The following is a 22,305-nucleotide window of genomic DNA, read 5'->3' on the forward strand; positions in this document are numbered from 1 at the left end:
AACCTAGCCATGCACATAGAGGAATGCTAGCCCATGGCCCTTATATCTCTTAACCAATATGATTATTATTTTTAAATTTGTTGTAATCATATTGTGCTAAAAATTTTGTAGTAGCCTACCATTTCTTTTACATTTAGATACAATGTGGAACATTCAAAAATTTTCTAGATTGATGGCCAACAATTTCTCACACGTCATGTGAAATTCTTCATTTCTTTGATAGGTTTTCACTTCTCTCATGAAAGGGTAAGAAAAAGACCACATTTTAGCACATGACACAAAAGTTAGATAAAGTAAGAGAGAGTATGTGCACACACTCTCTCTCTCTTCCTGAAAGGGTAACAAAAAGACCACATCTTAGCACATGACACATAAGCTAGATAAAGTAAGAGAGAGAGAGAGAGAGTGCACGCACACACACACACACACTCTCTCTTCCTGAAAGGGTAAGAAAAAGACCACATCTTAGCACATGATACATAAGCTAGAGAGAGAGAGAGAGAGAGTTTGTGTGTGTGTGTGTGCGCACACACACGAGAGAGAGAGAGAGAGAGAGAGAGAGATCTCAATTGACATCGATGGCCAACACTTTGATGTAAATGGTCGAGACTTTGATACCCCATCCTTAATTTTGTCTTGAAAGTGCATCAACAACCATACATTTCAAAGGTGCTCCAAGTTTTTCCATCGTTTTCCAAATTTTATTGTAGGCATTATATTGAAAGCCTTTCTTGAAGTCAACAAACTCTTAATGAAGGCCTTTGTTTGGAAATTGGGTTGTTTCCATGAGGATGCATAGACTTTGCAATGGTTCAATAGTGCAAGTTGGGTGCTTTGCAAACACCAACTTGCCCCTGGGCACTTTTTTTTTCAACAATATGCCGCCTTTTATTAATGAGAAAAAAGGAGGATTTACAAAATTGTGGCTGACTACATGGGACAAGCTACCCGCAACCCATAGCGATTATGCTAGCTCAAAACAAAGACAGTAAGACTAGATGACACTTTGGAGTTCACATAGGCACATCTCCACCAGGGGGGTCCCCCTTAGACACCAGTCTACTAGTATAAACAAGGACGCTCTTGGCTAATCCAAATAGTGCACTTCCTCTATATGCAAGGGCAACTCCTTGCTTGAACACCATCTCATTCCACAAGCTTCAAATGGCTATGAGGGCCACTGTGTGGGGAACATCTAGCACGCAGCTAGTGTAGAGGGGAGACCATTAGTATCTCCAAGAACATCCAACCTTCAATTTGAATTGAGAGCAAACTGGCCCATCAGCCGCTACCTCCTACACCACTTGGGAAATATGATTCCACAACCTTCTTGAGACCTGATAAGCTCACACGAAATGCATCATGTCTTCAAACCACCTCCTCACAGTGGGCATTAAGGATTTATATTAGACCATTTTTGCATTTGGCCTCCAAATGCAATAATTTTCATTTGTTGTTAAGGGCTGAGAGCAAAGAGAGGTCATCTATTGAACTCCTGTAAATTGATCTTGCAGAAATTTTCCTCTGACTAGCAGAGCCTAAAGACCACCATTGATTAAACTTCCACCCTTTTGATGGGATACAGTTTGTCGGCCAACCATCTAGGACATTGCTCAAGACCTCAAGCAACAAGTTGACTCCCTATTTGAGAGATGAAAGTGATCTCTTAAAGCTTGGAGTGATTTCTAGCCCAAAATCCTAGAGTCCCACAAAAGTACCCAAATCCTGATCCCTTGTCTTAGGTATATGATGCTCGGCACCAAGGAAGAATGGTCTCATAGCACAAATATCAAGCCATGAAATGGATTAAGGATCTTATATGATGTGTTCAACATAGAAATGGGCCTCAACCCCTCACTTTCAACCTATTCTTTCTTTCAGGGAAGAGTTTGATCAGACCCACATTGACATCTTCTGAGAGTTGTCCATGCATCATATCCCAATTTTCCATATCCAAGAAATCCCTCTTAATAGTCTTCCATAAAAACCCATAGAATTCAACTGTTAAAGCATCCGGTCTAGGAGCTTTGTCAAACTCCAGGAGATCCAAAGCCTCCCATAACTCCTTCTCCAAAAATGGGTAGGCTAGTCCCATTCATTGACTTGTAGAGACTCTAGGCTCTATGTGCGACAGCAAGTCTTCAAGGCCATGAGACCATTCTGAGGTAACCTCCCTCAAGGAGGTTTCCTCAAAAGAATCTAGGCTCTATATGCAACAACCAAGTCTTCAAGGCAATGAGACCATTTTGAGGTAACCTTCCTCGAGGAGCCCACAATATCGCTCTGGTTTGAACACATCCACACTAACACTTGGAACTTTTTTGTGCATTGCCTTCTCATAGACTGACTTTGTATGCATAAACAAATCCTAGGGAGGCTAATGCATCTTGTGCTTTCCTATGCCCATCGTGGTCTATAGTTTTGGCCTTATGGGTCGATAGTAAGCTTGTGGGTCCTTGCCACTCCCATCTACACCTTAGGGAATGTCGTCTCTTCCTCAGGTGTGGGTTCTCATCTCTTGCCTAGCTAGCTCGAGCTCAACTGAGTTCCTCACCATTTTGCACCTTCCACTTTGCTGCTCTACTCTATGCATCAAACCATTTACTACATGGAAATATTCTAGGCCCCCCTTATACTAACATGCCATCTTAATTAGTGCAAGACTCTACATGCAAAGTATATGGTCATTTAGGCATTTGTTTGCATGTGTAAAGCCACCTATGTGTGTTTGGGATGAGAATCTAGTCTTCACACCATGGCCAATGTTCATGTGGTATGTGTGTTGTCCTGTCCCATCATCCTAATGTATTTCACATTACAACAATCATCCATACTCATAACATCTCCATCTTTCTTGAGGCACCAAAATATGCTCCTAGGTCACATAAATGATCATCACAGCTCACACCCTCTTACCACTCATAATGTGGTGAGTCATATCATAGAATATGACTGACTTAAATTGATGACATCATGGCATTGTGGGCATTTTCACGTTGTGGAGTGGGAAGTTGTGTGGATGAAATACTTGTGCATTGACAATTGATAGGGAGGTATGGTCCTAGTTTCCATTATTATGTGAAGATGCAGAAGATGATGAGTGCTAGGTTTGAGGAAGCACTTTATTCTTGGAATTTGGTGGGGGCTTTGTAGAGGGGGGATTGTAAGCGCTCAAAAGTGCATTGGAAGTTTAACGCTCATACTACCATAGACAATACTACCGTTATGTGGACATTTTTGTTTCCATAGGGTAGCTTGGGAGGAGTAAAAGTCCATTGCATGTTTATGAAAGGAGGATTTGTGACGGCACAAATCGGTGGTTTATGCAAAGTTGGAAAGATATTTTCAAGGAAAGAAAGTGACAAAACACTTGATCACTAAGAGGTATTGGCCTTTTTCAAGTTAGTGTAGCTTTGTAGTGAAGGTAGAAAACAAGATGTTTCTAGAGAGAATCGTTGAGCTATTGAGTCATGGCATCTCCATCCATGGTTAATGTCATTTTCAACCTTTCAAAGCTTAGGAGGGTTCAAGTCAAGAGCTCATTGGTTTGGAACGTTATTAGACGGTGCCCCACTTTATATTCCGGGAGAGCCAATGGAAAGCTGCCACGCGGACAGGTCCAGGGGAGCGAGAAAGCTGGAGGGATGGACGGAGGGGCGACACGTGGCGGGGAAGGGAAGACTTTTTTAGGGTTTTAAAGGGGGGGGGTAAAGATTGTAAAATACGAAAAATGGGAGAAAGGGGGGATTCTAAATACAAGAGAAAAAAATAAAGAAAATAAAAAAGCAAAATGGGAGCTTACGTGTAAAACAGGCTGTGGTGTCCTCTGTTCTGCTTCTTCCTCTTCATTTTCATTTTCTTCTTCTGCTTCTTCATCTTCTTCATCTTCTTCGTTTTCTTCTTCTTCTTCATTATCTTCTTCATCTCCATAGCTTCTGCAGCACACAGCCTTATTCCCCTTCTCCCTTCCTCAGCTCCCATGGCTCCTTCCCCCCTCCCCTAACCCCCCCCCCAATCCCTCCCCCGATCCACTCTCTCCTCCTCCTCCCATTTTCTCCCTTCCCATGCATTGCCTCCCCCCACCTCCTTCCCTCCCTTCCCCTCTTCCTTCCCTTCGCCCGCCTCTGAATGCTTGAATTCAGTAAGTTTTATTGCCTCTGTCATGATTTCTCCCTTTCTGCGTGCCTCTTTTTCCGTCGGAGGCTCGCTCTCCAGTATCCGTTGTCCATTCTGCCTTTGCTTGCAAATTCTCTTTTCTCTTTTTCCTCTCCTATGCACTGACGGATAACGCGATCATGCCGAAGTGGATCGAAGACATGGTTGAACGACACCGCACCCAGATTTTCCACGCGGTCGCAGGAGCTGGGGCAGGTTGTTCCCTGAATTTCCTCTGTTCTCTCAATGACGAAAGCGGCAAACAAATAAGTGTAGTGGTGCTGCCATTTACTTGTCCGCCGACTTCCATAGAAGGAAATTTGTAGAGAAGAGATCATCGATTAGAATTAGACCGCGACAAGCTTTACAGCTGACATTGAATTGTTGGAATTCGTTCTTTCATGAAAATTGTAACTCAGGTTTGCTTCGATTATAGGTGCCATTGCTGCCACTTTTGTCTGCCCACTAGATGTTGTGAAGACACGTTTGCAAGTGTATGGAAACTCTGGCGGAGCTCATGCAGGCGTTCAAGGTACGGCGGCAGTTATGCTTATGTATGAGTAGATTTGTGCATGCGACAGATGGCCGACTGTCCTTGTAGTCGTTTTGATATTTACTTTTACATTATGATTGTCGGCATGTTTCTGGATTGATCTTTATATCTACGAGGCATGAGAGGTCTATTAAATTTGATGTGCGGCCATCTATGAGCATATTGTTCAAGCATCCAGGGTAATCTTGTGCTGCCAAATCTGTAGTATTCGAGTGGTGTAGGCAAATAAGGTTAAGAGCTAAGAAAGATAGCAATACGTTACAAGTGAAACGACGGTGGACCATACCTAGCTTTGTCATTTTGTCATCCTCGTAACGGGCAGAATTTGCTCCCGCACCCCCTGCCCCCAGAAAAAGCGTCTGTTATTGTTTAGATGCAATATCGTTTCCATTAATAGAGGCAGTCATACAATGTGTGTCTCGTACATTGGGTGAAGTTGCTATATCTTGAGTTAGTATTTATTGGAAAGTTCTGCTTAACTCAGCTTCTTTTCTCTGCTAAATCCCGTGCTTAATTCTGGTGAATCGAGTGGGACTTTGCACAACGATCCACGCATGAGTGTACATTGCATGAACACCGGTTTCAGTCACTAGGTTCTATTCATGTATGCTAATGACGCATATGAATGCCATTGATTGTTGTTTGCAACATATTTGTGGAATGGATTGTTCAAGCCTTTTTTGGAAACGTTAGAGTTTGATCGATAATAATGTCCTCAGGGCTATACGTTATAAAGAAAGGTAAATGAAATTGTGAATCTTAGTGTTTCTACCCTTGCCTGGAGAAGGGAAACCTTGGAAGCTCAGGGTTTTATACTTTGCATATATGATCTCAAGCTGTTATAACTGAAGACCAGTAGGCCATGCTCTGTTACAAAGCTAATTCCGTTGCAATTGAGATTCGATGCTAATTATGCCTCTTTTGGTCCCCAAATGATTTGACGTGATTGTCTGATGCAGGAGGCATCGTTGTAGGCACGTTGAGGCAGATTTTGAGAGATGAGGGCATCAGGGGTTTATATCGTGGTTTATCACCAACCATTTTTGCATTGCTTCCAAATTGGGCAGTAAGCTCAACGCCCTTTCTTCTATAGTTCTTGTTTTCTTTGTTTCCATACATTTGTTCTTGTCATGGCTGATGTTTTCCTTTAGTTGAACGTCACAGCAATACAGGTTTGTTAAGCAGTATGTCGTGTATGTTTTCTTTGTCAATGCTTGGATTTTACGATCAACTTTTATTCTGGGATATTGTACAGGATATGATAATGGTATTTCCTAAGGGCATCTCTGCTTTCTGGAAAAAATTGCTCGATACTTTTTTTGAAATTAAATTTTCGTGATACTTGAAAATACGTTACTGCAACGGGAAACTAGAGAGCATGAGTGCCGCCGGGCACTAATTTGTAGTTTATTGGGAGCAAGAAGTATGAACTGGGGTAACTATTGTACTCCCTCCTTCTGAATCAGCTTGCCCTCTGAATCACTGATCACATAACCTCCTTTAGCATGATGTATAAAGTCACACTAACTGAGGTTCTTGCGAAAGGATTACCCAGAGGAAGTATTGATAATTCACCTTAATTATCTTTACAGCATTTGTGGATCATAGGTTCCTGCTCGTTTATTTTCTGAGCTTCTTGCTTGCAATTGTAACTTTGCTTGTGGCTTGACTTGATCCAATCATGGCATTGAAGTGCATACGTTTTCTTCCTGGATGTTTTTTAGTTTTGGGGAAGGGTTCTTTTGGGGGGTTCTCCTCCTCTCCCCCCCCCCTTCTGTCTTCTTCTTATCTCCCTCTTTCCAATGTATTCTCCTTATCTTTAGGGAGGCATATATGTTTGTTCTTGTTTTGTTGGATTCTCCTTTACAGAACCTTTTACTAAGAAGAAAGAAGTAGATCAATGTCTTTTAAAAAGGAGCCCCTTTCTCTTAATGGGGCATTGTAGGAGGTTTTTGGGAGGCGGAGGATAAGTCCTTTTTTAAATATTTGGGACAGAAACGCCTTTGCAAAACCTTGAAACAGTTTAAGGACACTATTACCCCCAAAAAGAGCAATTGTGCTTGGACTAAAAAAGCAAGGCTACTCCCTTCACTGTGAGAGTGCCCCTTTCACTGCTTTCACCTGAGGCGTATGAAGTTGTTTGGACTCTTCATCCCTTAAAAGTGGATTTAAGGAGGGGGAAGCCCAGTTGGTGGCTTGAAGCTGATTGGTTGTTGCATGCTTCATTGTTTGCCAGGATGCAGGCCATGTTACTATATGTATGTAGTCGATACATATTAGTATGCAATAGAGTAGGATGGAAGTGACAGCACGTGTATTTGAACTATTTTTTGTGCTAAAGGGCACTGTGCGCGTGTGAGAGAGAGAGAGAGAGAGAGAGAGAGAGAGAGAGAGAGAGAGGGGCAGGGCAGGGTGTAAACAATCACATAATTAAACATCGATTCAGTGATTCATTGTCTGATGCAGATATATGTATATGGTTATGTGTGTCAAATATCTGTATGTGGCCATGTGCACGCTCTGACATATGTATATTACACAACCGTACACATGTGTGCGTGTCCCCATGGGGGGGGTTGTACACTACGATGTCGAAGGTCAATTTTTAGTGGTTAAGTGATTGATGTGATTGTGTGGAGTATGCAGTTAGACTGTAGGCTATATGGTAAGTAGTGTTCTTGTTCATGCAAACTATTTTTATGTCACGTCCATAGCCATACTTCTAAATTTGTATTCCCAGATCTGTGATTCAAATATGATTTGTGGCCCTTTTTGATTAGCCTTCTCCTTTAGTGCTAGCCTTCGTCATGGCTGAGTCTGCCCTTCACCTCCGGAGTGCGGACAGAAACTCAGTACAAAGACTTTGTATAAATGGATGCTCAAGTATGTGTGGGTGTGTGGATTTGTATGTGTTAGAGCATATTTTTATACTATGGTCTACACCCACTGTTGGGCGTTGATGACATCAGTGGGGATGTCATAGTAGCTAGTCCCTTCTATGCGTGATGGAGTTTATGGTTTTCAATCTTATGAGTGACTATTGTGAGATTGAAACTGCACTATGTTGTGTTTTTAGAGGATGAGTTTGGGAATGTTCCTGGATTCATCTAGGTGTATGATTTGTGGCATGTGGATGCAGGTTTACTTTACAGTCTATGGGCATTTGAAAAGCCGTTTGCAAACAGAAGAAGTTATCACTGATGGTAAGTAACTTTCTAATGCTTGTTATTACTCTTCCCTGCATTAATTTTCCTTGTCCATTGCTTATGTAGCATACATACCTTGCAAAGCTGTTTTGCCATTCATCCTTTGTATTCCTTGGTGTACAAAGCAAGTGATTCTTGAGCGAAAAGTAATGCTTAAACCACTGAGTTGCTTCAGCTTAATTGTTATAAATCTGCTGACAAGAAAGAAAGTAAAGGCAGTGTCCATATGTTTGTGCTTTTGAATGAAGTATATTACTAACTCAACCACTTATTGTGGCTAGGGAAAAAAAGGGGAAAAGTGCCCCAGACAATTTAGGCCCTGGTTTCATGAGTGTGGAGATGGGGATACAGTCCTGAAATTTATATTTTTACAGTATCAACACTATGCTAAACTGAATCCCCAAATAATAGTGCAGAAACTCAAGTCTGTCATTCCAAATATAGACTGTAAGTTTTCTTGAATGGTGCCAGTGAGCAGCATGTCATCCACGTGAAGGATGCCAAGGAGCAAATCCTCTTTATTATGTTTAACGTAGAGGGTGCTCTGAGCTGGACTGCTGCATAGACCCTGACTGGTCAAGTATGCATCAATTTTTGCATATCAAGCCTGCGGATTGTTATAAACTGTACAAGGCCTTCCTCAACTTGCCTAATTTATTCTCTTGACAAAGCATCACAAAGTCAAATGCGCTGATTGACATATACATGTTCTGGAGCAGATCCCCGTTAAGAAAGGTAGTTTTTATGTCCAACTGATGTGCAAAGGTTTCCTCATAATCTATGCCCTTTTTTGTAGCATAGCCTTTGACAACCAATTGTGACTTGTACTGATCAATGGGTACGATCGGACTTCCTTTTTAGCTTATGCACCCATTTTATACCGATTGCCTTCTTACCATTAGGCAAATTCAACAACATCGTTTTATCTTACGCCGGTGTAGAAGCCCCAACAGCTAATCTTATATTTTTGATCTTTAGAACAACAAAAATTTTAAATTTGTATGATTGGACTTATTCTAGTTTTACAAAGGTATATTTTTCTATCGCCTCAGCGGACATGCAAATTCTTTGAATTTTCGTCCAAGTGGTGATCAGCTGTTCAACTACATCGTTTTATCTTATGCGGGTGCAGAAGCCCCAACAGCTAATCTTATATTTTTGATCTTTAGAACAACAAAAATTCTAAATTTGTATGATTGGACTTATTCTAGTCTTACAAAGGTATATTATTCTAGTCTTACAAAGGTATATTTTTCTATCGCCTTAGCGGACATGCAAATTCTTTGAATTTTCGTCCAAGTGGTGATCAGCTGTTTAACTACATCGTTTTATCTTACGTGGGTGTAGAAGCCCCAACAGCTAATCTTATATTTTTTATCTTTAGAACAACAAAAATTCTAAATTGATTGGACTTATTCTAGTCTTACAAAGGTATATTTTTCTATCGCCTTAGCGGACATGCAAATTCTTTGAATTTTCGTCCAAGTGGTGATCAGCTGTTCAACTACATCGTTTTATCTTACGCGGGTGCAGAAGCCCCAATAGCTAATCTTATATTTTTGATCTTTAGAACAACAAAAATTCTAAATTTGTATGATTGGACTTATTCTAGTCTTACAAAGATATATTTTTCTATCGCCTTAGCAGACATGCAAATTCTTTGAATTTTCGTCCAAGTGGTGATCAGTTGTTCAACTACATCGTTTTATCTTACGCGGATGCAGAAGCCCCAACAGCTAATCTTATATTTTTGATCTTTAGAACAACAAAAATTCTAAATTTGTATGATTGGACTTATTCTAGTCTTACAAAGGTATATTTTTCTATCGCCTTAGCGGACATGCAAATTCTTTGAATTTTCGTTTAAGTGGTGATCAGTTGTTCAACTACATCGTTTTATCTTACGCGGGTGCAGAAGCCCCAATAGCTAATCTTATATTTTTGATCTTTAGAACAACAAAAATTCTAAATTTGTATGATTGGACTTATTCTAGTCTTACAAAGGTATAGTTTTCTATCGCCTTAGCGGACATGCAAATTCTTTGAATTTTCGTCCAAGTGGTGATCAGCTGTTCAACTACATCGTTTTATCTTGCGCGGGTGCAGAAGTCGTGACAGCTAATCTTATATTTTTGATCTTTAGAACAACAAAAATTCTAAATTTGTATGATTGGACTTATTCTAGTCTTACAAAGGTATATTTTTCTATCGCCTTAGCGGACATGCAAATTCTTTGAATTTTCGTCCAAGTGGTGATCAGCTGTTCAACTACATCGTTTTATCTTACGCGGGTGTAGAAGCCCCAACAGCTAATCTTATATTTTTGATCTTTAGAACAACACAAATTCTAAATTTGTATGATTGGACTTATTCTAGTCTTACAAAGCTATATAAAAAAATTCACTAATTCTCAACTGGGGAGAAAAAGTTGCAGATTTTAAAGCTGAATTACTGTCTACATTTGAGAAGAAAGACTTGGGGTTGTTGCAAGTTCATGCAGACTGATATGGGGATAGTGTTAATACTGCCCAAATATTCAGACAGTTAAGAGGTTCAGAATTCAGGATTGTAAGTCCATCTCCACATCGATGGGACTGGGGCTTAAATTGTCTATGCATGATGGCAGTGAGCCTTTTGATACCACTATTTATAGTCAAGCAATGGGATGCCTCATTTATTTGTGTAATACGAGACCTGATATTCAGTTTATAGTGTTACAGTTGAGCAGATATACGCACAGCCCAAGGACGCAATATTGGAAAGCGGTTAAGCATGTATTCTGTTATTTGCAGGGCACACAGTCATACATATTATTATTTTCAAAGGGGGGTCACTTGCAGTTAATGCTTACAGTGATTCAGATTGGGCTGGTGGAGTCTGACTGTAGGGACTGGGGACCTATTTATAGGCCCCTCCCTACTGTGTGTTGGCACAATGCTTCCCCTTCGAGAAATATCATACCAGTCTCAGCCAGTAAGATGGGATGACTGTACCTCGACCCGTAGTTCTCCTATGAGAAAGCATTTATGTGATGTTTTAATAGGTTCTGGAGATCTCAGTTGGGCATCCATAGAGGATCACGGTTTGCACAAGCATGGTGTACATAAATGTTCTCATTTTCCAGTTCCATAGGTGTGCCTTCATGCAGAGATAGGAAATGAAGAGATAGAAAATGTAGAGTAGAAACCCAATGGTGAGAACAGTACTGTGTGTTGGCACAATGCTTCCCCTTCGAGAAGTATCATACCAGTCTCAGCCAGTAAGATGGGATGACTGTACCTTGGCCTGTAGTTCTCCTATGAGAAAGCATTTATGTGATATTTTAATAGGTTCTGGAGATCTCAGTTGGGCATCCATAGAGGATCACGGTTTGCACAAGCATGGTGTACATAAACGTTCTCATTTTCCAGTTCCATAGGTGTGCCTTCATGCAGAGATAGGAAATGAAGAGATAGAAAATGTAGGGTAGAAACCCAATGGTGAGAACAGTACTTAATTCCGATATCAATTGGTTAACTTATAGAATTATGATAGTGACTTGAATATGATGCCAAAATGCAGTGGTTGAACTGATGGGCATTTGAGGGCTTGAGGACTTGTGTGAATATCATAATATGCCCAATCTTGGGGAAAGTGTTAAAAATCAAGAGGGAATGAATCACTCAAACCTCCACCCAAGATCTCTTCAACTCTTACACACACTCAACTCAGATAGATGATCACAGATGCAACAAACACTCTCTTAGAAATAAATATGGACGGAGAGAGAAAGAGAGTATATTCATCCACTAGATGGTGGGCAGAAAAATAGCTCCAAGGGAGCAGTACAAAACACAGCAAAGTGCTGGAGAATATTGATGGACTCTCTCTCTCACCAACTGCTCCAGATCTGAGTGCTGAACACAGCCTTGGAGAGGGGCTTTCAGTCTTGCACTGGATGCTGGAATGAATGGAGGAGTGGGCCTTTTATAGGCACTGCCCAGACCCCTTGAGTTGATCGACCAACATGGTCGGTACCCTGTCTAGTGGCCGACCACATGGGCCCTAGAAAACCGACCAGGGTTGGCCCTGGTCGGTGGCCTTGGTTGGGCCGACTTGGCCAGCCACAGGCCCCTATTTAAGGGCGCCCTGGGCAGCCAGTCAATGCTGCTCTTGGTGCCTCTGTGTGAGGCCTAGAGCCCCTTTATTCCTGCTGTTGCAGACAGCAACCAGCCCGTGTGCTGGTTGCCTATTATGCCGGCCTGAGTCTCTCTCTCTCTCTCCCTAGCCCTCCTACCTCTCACTGCCCCTTGTCCCCTCAAATCGGGGGCTCACAGGTGGGCACAGTGAGTTTCTAACACCCCCCCTCAATGTCACAACTGTGGGCCAATCCCCATACGTTTGATGAGGTGCGAGGGAGTGCCTTCGTGAAGAGGTTGGACAAGTTGTTGGCGGTCGGGCAATACATGAGCTCGATCACGTCGTCGATGATGAGTTCTCGAACAAAGTGGTAATGAACTTCAATGTGCTTGGTGTGCGCATGGTGCACTGGATTCTTGGCAATGGCTATGCAACTCTGATTGTCTCACATCAGCACTGTTGCGCTCTCCTGACACACGTCCATGTCCTCCAGAATCCACCTCAACCACAGTGTCTCACAAGTTGCTGTACACGCGGCTCTCTACTCTGCCTCTGTAGATGAAAGGGCTACTGTGGGTTGCTTCTTACTTAGCTAAGAGATGGCATTAGATGCAAGTAAAAAACAATACCCTGTTGTTGATCTCCTAATGTCAGCATCACTTGCCCAATCACTGTCACAGAACCCGCCTAGTTCGATGCCTTTGGTATAGGTGATCCCGTAGGTGCAAGTACCCTTTAGATACCTCAGCACCCGTAAACCTGCATCCCAATGACTCTTCCTGGGAGAAGCAGAGAACTGGCATAATAGCCCAACTGCATAACAAATATCAGGTCGAGTATTGGTAAGGTAAAGCAAACTTCCTACCAATCGTTGGTACAAAGGAGTATCGACCGGCTGAGATGTGTCGTGAACACTTAGGTTCAGCCCGACCTCCATTGGAGTTACTGCTGTCCTGCAATCCTCCATCTAAACAGAAGTTCTCTGCAATATTTCTCCTGCGAAATGAAGATCCTGTCTTTGGCCTGCTTTACTTCTATCCCAAGGTAGTAGTGTAATAACCCAAGTCTCAAACTCAGACATGAGTAGGTCCTTGACTTGAGAAATCTTCTTGACATGGCACCTGTTAAGATAAGATCATCAACATAGAGGATGAGTACCAATCGCAACCCCTTCTCAATGAACAAGTAGAGGTTTGCCTCAGAAGGGCTCCAACTTAGCCCTATCTTCTAAAAGAATACATCAATCATTTGGTACCAGGCTTTGGGGGCCTGTTTCAGCTCGTATAGTGCTTTCTTTAACCTACAGACCTTTAATGGGGACCCTGGATCTTGAAAGCCGGTGGCTGCTCTACGTATACCTCCTCCTCCAGGGTTCCATTAAGGAATGCGGACTTCACGTCCATTTGAAAAATAGGCCACTGGAATTGGGCAGCAAGGGCAATCACTGTCCGGATAGTAACCATGCGAGCTGTGGGAGCAAAAGTTTAATCAAAATCCATGCCTTCAGTTTGAGCAAAACCTTTGACCACTAACCTTGCTTTATACTTATCCAAGTTGCGGTCTGATTTTATTTAAGTTTGTATACCCGCTTAGTACCGATGACTTTCCGTCGCAGGGGCCTGGCCACTAAGTTCTTCAGGATAGCATCCATCTCTACCTGCATGGCAGCCTGCCATTCTGGATGGTCCTTCGCCTCCACGAAGGTCCTTGGCTCTTCAAGCTGAGCCACCAACTCAAAATTCACGGATGGGGTCTTCTGAAGACGTTGGGACCGTCGCAATCCGGAACTGCTGCTCTCAGGTATTTCGGTGATCCGAGAGTCTTCCAATGTCCGTAGGTACCATTGGGGCAATCTCTTATGCTTCTCAGTGGGAGGAGGAACTGGAACTGCTTCTGGAACATCCTGCTCTTCCTCAGTACCTTATGGAACATCAGCTTCCAATTTCGCCACCTCTTGGATGGTCAACCTGGGGTAGGGTGGGTTCGGGGGTTGAACTATCTCCTCCTCCTCAGTCTGAGGCTCCTCAGGTTCCTTTTCCTCAAAGACAACATCCCGACTGATAAGGATCTGCTTCTTTACTAGGTTGAAGAGTCAATAGGCCTTGGATTCTTCGCTATACCCAATAAAGATACATTTTCTGCTTCGGGAATCAAGCTTGGTCCTGTCTTCCTTGTGCACATGCACCCATGCGTTAGAACCAAAAATGCGAAGATGAGTACCATAAAATGCCTCATATGGAGTCTTGTCCGTGACGGCCTTTGTCTTGGTCCTGTTGAGGGTTCATCCACCAGATGGTGGGCAGAAAAATAGCTCCAAGGGAGTAGTACAAAACACAGCAAAGTGCTGGAGAATATGGATGGACTCTCTCTCTCACCAAATGCTCCAGATCTGAGTGCTGAACACAGCCTTGGAGAGGGGCTTTCAGTCTTGCACTGGATGCTGGAATGAATGGAGGAGTGGGCCTTTTATAGGCACTGTCCAGGCCCCTTGAGTTGACCGACCAGCAGGGTCGGTACCCTGTGTAGTGGCCAACCACATGGGCCCTAGAAAACCGACCAGGGTTGGCCCTGGTCGGTGGCCCTGGTTGGGCCGACTTGGCCAGCCACAGGCCCCTATTTAAGGGCGCCCTGGGCGGCCAGTCAATGCTGCTTCTGGTGCCTCTGTGTGAGGCCTAGAGCCCCTTTATTCTTGCTGTTGCAGACAGCAACCAGCCCGTGTGCGGGTTGCCTATGATGCCGGCCTGAGTCTCTCTCTCTCCCCAGTCCTCCTACTTCTCACTGCCCCTTGTCCCCTCAAATCGGGGTTTCACAGGTGGGCACAGTGAGTTTCTAACAGAAAGGGTACCTCAAACATATTGTGCGTGTAATTGTGTGTTGCGAGTGAGTGGGTAAGGACAAGTCTCTCTTTCTCTTGTTTGATTTGTTTTGGACTCATCTTCCTTTACTTATCGTCTTTTTCTTTTTCTCTACTACTCTTTTCTTCTTTAATTTACTTGATGTTGTTTTCTCTAGTTTGGTGAGTTGAATTGTGAATATGTAAAATGGCTAGTCAAAAGAACCCTGTGTTTTGGAGAACTCATTCAAAACCTAAGAATGTTTCTCTTATTGTAATTATCCAATAGCCAAAAGCGAGCCCTTTTAGCCAGTTCCTTTTGATTATAATAAGAATGTAGCGTTTTGCTCTAGTCCCTTATTGTTATTATCCTTGTGAGTCTTCTCACTGCTCAAAGTTTTTACTTTTTAGCATTGCTTTATGGGTTTTCTAAGCTCCCTTCTCTTTTAATCTCTCCTCCCTCCCTGTCTTTCATTGTTTTTTTAAAAAACTATTTGAAAATGTTGACTTATGAGATTGGATATATTCTAGCTTATGGAGGATCTGCACTGTCAGTTCTTTATTTTTTATTGTCTTTTGGGTCGAGTGAAGAGCAAGAACCTTCGGTCACATTTGACTGTGGTATGAAGTAATGTTGCAAAAGGTAACTTGGTCCCATGTTTGTCATGTTTAATGCTACAGTCTGAACTACAATATCGCATCCTTTTGCAGAACATGGTCACCAGATTAAAATCACAAAAATATCAGTGGGTGCCAACATCTTGGCAGCGGCTGGAGCTGGAGCTGCTACAAATGTAGTGACCAACTCTCTTTGGGTTGTTAAGACCAGATTGCAGGTAAGTCCCTTGGTATGAAAGGAATAATGATGTAGAAGCATGACCAGTTTTAAGGTTGCTCGACAAAGTAGAACAAATCTGTGCAATATATTTTGGCTGCTAAGATTCTTAGAGTGGATGGATACTGCCATTGACTACTTATGATCAACCATTCATTCTATAAACAACCTCCCTCCCTTCCCCCCTTCCCTCTTCCTCCCAAACAGTACTCTAATCAAGCACTAAAATGTTCTTCATATTTGGTTCTTGAAAATGGCTTGAATTCGCTTTGTCTCTGCTCGCCCCTATTACCCTGCTTGAAGTTCAGGGCTTCAATGGAGCAAATTTGCAAGTTTGGAATTCGGAGCACCATGACTGATGATATTTTATGCATGATACGTGTTTACACATCATGTTATATGTTTCGTGAAAGGCTGTCAATGGGTTTTTTGCTTGTACAAATGCCAAATCAGAGAAATTAGTTCATATCATATCATATATCATTTGCAGGAAACTAAGCAAAAATGTTTTTGGAATATTGTGCATAAGTGAATGAAACAGTAGTGCATGAGCATAGTACTTTATGGAATACAATTGTTGACAAAAAAGAGTTTTTGACTTACATTGTTTAAGGATAGTCTTGTGGAAACTGTTTAGTTGCGTCTTGCCAGCCCATTGTATTTCTTTGCAATCTGAAGCATTTTAGGCGAATGGCGAGCCATCTTTAGGAGTGGAGATTTGTCATGATCTGTGACGTATTCCTTTCTCTATTTCTAGACTTATGGATGGTTTGATGAATGGACACTTGTGGAAGGGTATGCCCTTTCGACGGGACACTTCCTATGAGGCACAACTCTTGCCCTTTCGACGGGATACTTCCTATGAGGCACAACCCTTCACAAGAGACATTCTATTGAAGAGACATTTCTATTGTAATGTACCCTTTCATCAAGGGTCACACCCTTCACAAGGGGTACACACCTCTTCATGCACATACCCTTTGTAGTACACACCTTTTCATGTGTGACTCTTCACTCTCTATATAAGAGAGGCCCAATTGTATGGATGACACAACAGATACCCTACAGACATTCAAGCAATACAATTATTCCTTGTTCTCTGCTATCTTAGACTCCTTTTTGTTCCTTAGCACATTTCTAAATATAGTAAATCTAGGATTTCTTACAGTGGTATCAGAGCAAAATTCACTCCTGCTTGTAGGAAATGCCCCCCACCTTCTAGCGCCGATCTTATATATCTTTTCCGCTAGAAGGATATCCGTGCACATTGTGCATGGAAGAGATGGAGAGGATGAGTGTAAAAATTTTTTGCGCCAACCCTACCTAAAGTCATCTATGGCCTCTCCATCTCCCACACATCACGAGTTGATGTGAATGGACACGACAAAAATCGTGTCTTTTCAGGTGCTTGGACTGTCCCAACACCAAGGGACGCACCTTTTCCACCATCGGACACACCTTTTGATGAAGAGTCTCGACTCCTCACTCAAGGGACACACCCCATCGTGGACAAAAGGACACACCTATTCATGCAGGGACACCCCTTTTAAAAACATGGACACACCCCTTCATGAAAAGGTGCACCTATTCCAAGGGTCACACTCCTTCGAATAGGCACACCTTTTAGGCACCAAGCACCTATAAAAGGGTACCTAGAGGGGTTAAAATGGAAAACCCAGCCCCAAACCTTAGGTTTACCCTAGCTACCCTAGGATTAATTAAACCCACCATTTAATTTTTGGGCAACCACTCAACCTAGGCAGCCACCAACGAAAAAGGGGCTCACCCTTTGACGTTCCGTACGGATTTGCAGCTGGGAATAAGTTTGATTGGGTGATCCACTGGTCGTCCAGGTGGTAACTGCTTTGGCAATTCCTGTGGAAAAATATCCAGGTACGGCTGGAAAAAAGGTTGGTTGAGGTATTCAGGAGGATCCTTTGTTGGTGTCTCCTCGATTGCCGTAACCAACAGAAGTGAAGTCTTTACTTGACGTTTACGAACCCACTTCTTTACTTGTAGGGCAGAGGCAACTGGAGATGAAGGAGAGTCCCTAGAACCAGTTAGCTCAATAAGTTTTCCCTGGTGGACAAACTGGATAGTATGGCTGTGAAAACTGATTGATGGATCATAGTCGTAGAGCCACTGTTGTCTAAGTATGACATCTTACCGAGAAAGAGGCATGATGTCGAAGTTCAACTTGTCCGTATAGTGTTGGATGCGAAAAGACAAGTTTTTGATCCTGGTGTTGCACAAGAAAGTAGTTCCATTTGCGAGTTCAATCTGATAGTCCATGAGACTAGGACTGGTGGTCAACCAAAGTTTGTCGACCATAGAACTAGCGAGGAAGTTATGAGAACAACCACTGTCGATGAGGATAGTGACCGTTGTTCCACGAATCGATCCTTGAACACAAAGTACTTGAGTGGCCAGGGAAGGTTGGGGGTTGCTGGTAAGGCTCAGGTGGATGGTATTTGCCATTCAAACAGCTTTGCCTTTCTTGTCTTGTGCTGGGGTAGCATCTTCTCTTTGGGAAGTGCGAGGTTCCATATTGGAATTTTGCTTCGGTTGCTTGGGACAATCGAACCATCTATAGTCGCCTGTACAGATGGTATAAAGTTCCTTTTGTGCTGGAGTTGTTCTTCTTGTCAGTGGCCGCACCTTTATGTTGGGGATGTCGGTAATGACTTTGTGAAGAAGAAGAGGCGCGATCCTTGGAGGAGTGCTTCTGTTGAAATCCAGCATATGATTTCTGAGTCTTCTGGGGATCTTGAGACTGTCGCTGACCTTGATGACCAGAGTTTTTTCGAAACTTGGTGTTATCTTGAGGGTGAGCACCTTTGGCCATAGGAGAGTTCTGTGTGCGATTAGCACTCCGTTTCCCTGTGTTTTGGAAATCTGTAATGCGCTCTGCATAAGCAATAGCGCCAGCTGTGGTGGTGATGTTTGTGCAGATCTGCTCCTCGCCACCCATTGCAACATGGACCTCCGGACAGAAATCTGCAAGCCTCTTCTACGCAACAATTTGGCAGATTAAATCATTGCCAAGTGGAGTCTTTCCATCCCGCTTTTAAGGATTCTCTTGTCATTCTCCAATTACAGCAAATGAAAGAATCTCCCTTAAAGCATGGAAACCCCTGGTAATTCACCCGGCATTTTAAGGACACCTCAGGGATCATCTACCACACAATATCGTGTTCAGATTGCACAACCAGCCCATTTCGGAGCTTTTGAATCGTGGGTTTTCTGTGTCACGTGCCCTCCTAGTGATTTGGACCACATCCTAGACCTTCTGCGTGAGGCACCTCAGTTACATTACTTCCTCAGCACAGTACAGGTTGTGTTCTACGAGACACGAAGATACCCAGAACCCGATATTCCTCAAGAGTTTGCTGTCCATTTTTGGAGAGAATTTTACCCCTCACCTTCGGCATCTCCAGGGTACTCTCGACCTCCTTCAGCTCCCAGATATCCTCCTCTACAGGTTGTACCTTCTCTAAGACAGTATTTACACTCTGAAGGCACTCCTCCAGGATATCCTCCACTTCCGACAGCAGCTCCTTATCCCTTCTCAGATCTGTGGACTCTGCAACCTACTCCAGTCCTCTCACGAGCAGTAACGCCACTTTCGGCATCACCACTGTTACCACAGACATGACCTCCTTTACCAGATTTCCACGGGTGGTTCCATCCTGCCTCGCTTGCCCCCTCCAACATGAGCAACCTCAGGGAGCAGCCCGAATCTTCTTCCAGGAATGGTACAAACTAGAGCGCAAGTTCGCGCTTTTCTCACAGGGATCTCCGATATGTCGCAACGCTCGCGTGAAGCCTCTCCAGAGATCAAAGACTCAAGTCCAAAAAAGACCCCTGAAGTCAACGTACAAGGCAAAACACTAGTGCAACTTCAAATTTCCTAGCTTCAGGACAGTATCTCCGACTTGGTCCAGAAAGTTCAACAACTTCAAGAGTCTCGCAGTACCACACATACAGAGGATGACGTGACGCAACCAAACGACCATGCGGATTCATTTCTACTAGAGGTAGAAAACACTGAACTACGTGCCCTCTACCGTTTACTTTAAGCTTCTAAAACTAAAAGACTTGACATCAAACTTCCGGAAGCCTACACTGGTCAACGCAATCGCCGAACAGTTGACTGATGGCTCGCAAAAATGCGCATGTATTTTGATACTGTTGACCTCACTGAAGGCAAAAAGATCGTCTTGGCAGCCTCCCTCCTCAAGGATACAACTTTTCTATGGTGGCAAAGATGCTTAAAGGAGGGCAAAAGTGTGTTAACATGGGAACGTTTTGAACACGTGCTCCGTAAGCAGTTCATACCTGCCAATGCGGACTTCCAAGCACGTTCAAAACTCCGACAGTTGGAGCAAACGGGCTCCCTGTCTTCCTACATCTCTCGGTTCACCACATTGGTGCTGGAGATTGATGTTTTAACTGAGGATGATCGCCTTCATGCTTTCAACTCAGGCCTAAATCCCTCGTTACGCATTGATGTTCTTAAAGCAAACATCACCACCACAGTTGGCGCTATTGCTTACGCACAGCGCATTACAGATTTCCAAAACACAGGGAAGCAGAGTGCTAATCGCACACAGAACTCTCCTATGGCCAAAGGTGCTCGCCCTCAAGATAACACTAGGTTTTGAAAAAACTCCGGTAATCAAGGTCAGCGACAGTCTCTAGATCCCCAGAAGACTCAGAAATCATATGCTGGATTCCAACAGAAGCACTCCTCCAAGGATCGCGCCTCTTCTTCTTCACAAAGTCATTACCCACATCCCCAACATAAAGGTGTGGCCACTGACAAGAAGAACAACTCTAGCACAAAAGAACTTTGTACCATTTGTATAGGCGACCATAGATGGTTCGATTGTCCCAAGCGACCAAAGCAAAATTCCAATATGGAACCTCGCACTTCCCAAAGAGAAGATGCTACCCCAGCACAAGACAAGAAAGGCAAAGCTATTCGAATGGCAAATACCATCCACCTGAGCCTTGCTAGCAACCCCCAACCTTCCTTGGCCACTCAAGTACTTTGTGTTCAAGGATCGATTCGTGGAACAACGGTCACTATCCTCATCGACAGTGGCTGTTCTCATAACTTCCTCGCTAGTTCTATGGTCGACAAACTTCGGTTGACCACCAGTCCTAGTCTCATGGACTATCAGATTGAACTCGCAAATGGAACTACTTTCTTGTGCAACACCAGGATCAAAAACTTGTCTTTTCGCATCCAACACTATACGGACAAGTTGAACTTCGACATCATGCCTCTTTCTCGGTACGATGTCATACTTGGACAACAGTGGCTCTACGACTATGATCCATCAATCAGTTTTCGCAGCCATACTATCCAGTTTGTCCACCAGGGAAAACTTATTGAGCTAACTGGTTCTAAGGACTCTCCTTCATCCCCAGTTGCCTCTGTCCTACAAGTAAAGAAGTGGGTTCGTAAACGTCAAGTAAAGACTTCACTTCTGTTGGTTACGGCAGTTGAGGAGACACCAACAAAGGATTCTCCTGAATACCTCAACCAACCTTTTTTCCAGCCGTACCTGGATATTTTTCCACAGGAATTGCCAAAGCAGTTACCACCTCGACGACCAGTGGATCACCCAATCGAACTTATTCCCGGCTGTAATCCACCGTTGAAACCTCCTTATCGGGTTTCTTACACTCAAAATGAAGAAATCCAAAGACAGGTCACCGAACTACTCGACAAAGGTCACATTCGGCCCAGTCGTAGCCCTTTCGGATCTTCTGTCCTACTTGTGGAAAAAAAGAATAAGTCAATGCGCCTCTGCATCGACTACCGAGCCCTCAACAAGCTCACTATCAAAAACAAGTATCCATTGCCTCGCATCGGTGACCTCTTCGATCAACTTCTACATGCAACACAATTCTCAAAGATTGATCTTCATTCAGGTTATCATCCAATACGCATACGAGAAGGCGATGAGTACAAGACACCTTTTCGAACAAAGTATGGATACTATGAATGTTTGGTCATGCCTTTTGGGTTAAACAATGCCCGGACCACATTCATGACACTCATGGACGACATCTTTAGGCCTTTCCTCGATAAGTTCATCATCGTTTACCTCGATGACATTCTCGTTTTCAGCAGATCCCTACATGAGTGCAAATATCTTTACGAAGTTTTTAAAGTTCTCCGCGCAAATTCTCTCTACATCAACATTGAGAAGAGTGAGTTCTTCAAGACCCAACTCGAATATTTGGGACATGTTATTTCCGCTCAAGGCATCTCTGTGGATCCCAAGAAGGTCGAGGTAATCCAAAACTGGCCTACTCCTAAGAATGTTCATGATGTGCGCTCTTTTCTCGGATTGGCAAACTTCTACCATACAAAGGTCTATCAGTTTTCCGAAATCGCAGCTCCTATGTCCGAATTATTGAAAAGCACAGCAGTTTTTCAGTGGCTTCCCGAAACAGAGTATAGTTTCCAACAACTCAAGCAAGCACTCACTACCACACCAGTTATGGCTATTGCTGACCCAAACCTTCCGTTTGAGGTCATGACCGGCACTTCCGACATCGCTACAGGAGCAGTCTTGATGCAAGAAGG

General features: G+C 43.3%; 1 protein-coding gene across 3 annotated transcripts in view; it reads left to right on the forward strand.

Annotated features, from left to right (window-relative positions):
- The first annotated feature begins 4,014 nt into the window (after positions 1-4,014).
- NDT1 (NAD+ transporter 1) overlaps positions 4,015-22,305 on the forward strand; it is a 43,954-nt gene continuing 25,663 nt past the window's right edge. Inside the window, exons 1-6 of one of the 3 annotated variants that reach the window (XM_087380225.1) lie at positions 4,015-4,141; positions 4,315-4,371; positions 4,592-4,687; positions 5,668-5,774; positions 7,848-7,911; positions 15,578-15,702. In XM_087380225.1, coding sequence (XP_087236351.1) covers positions 4,129-4,141; positions 4,315-4,371; positions 4,592-4,687; positions 5,668-5,774; positions 7,848-7,911; positions 15,578-15,702 — 462 coding nt within the window. In that variant the 5' untranslated portion in view covers positions 4,015-4,128. The other 2 variants (XM_087380226.1, XM_087380224.1) reach the window with 2 other exon arrangements.

Source organism: Dipteris shenzhenensis, chromosome 10 (assembly GCF_047967505.1).
Source record: "Dipteris shenzhenensis isolate YYH24624 ecotype China chromosome 10, Dip_SZ_1.0, whole genome shotgun sequence".
Classification (NCBI taxonomy): Eukaryota; Viridiplantae; Streptophyta; class Polypodiopsida; order Gleicheniales; family Dipteridaceae; genus Dipteris; species Dipteris shenzhenensis.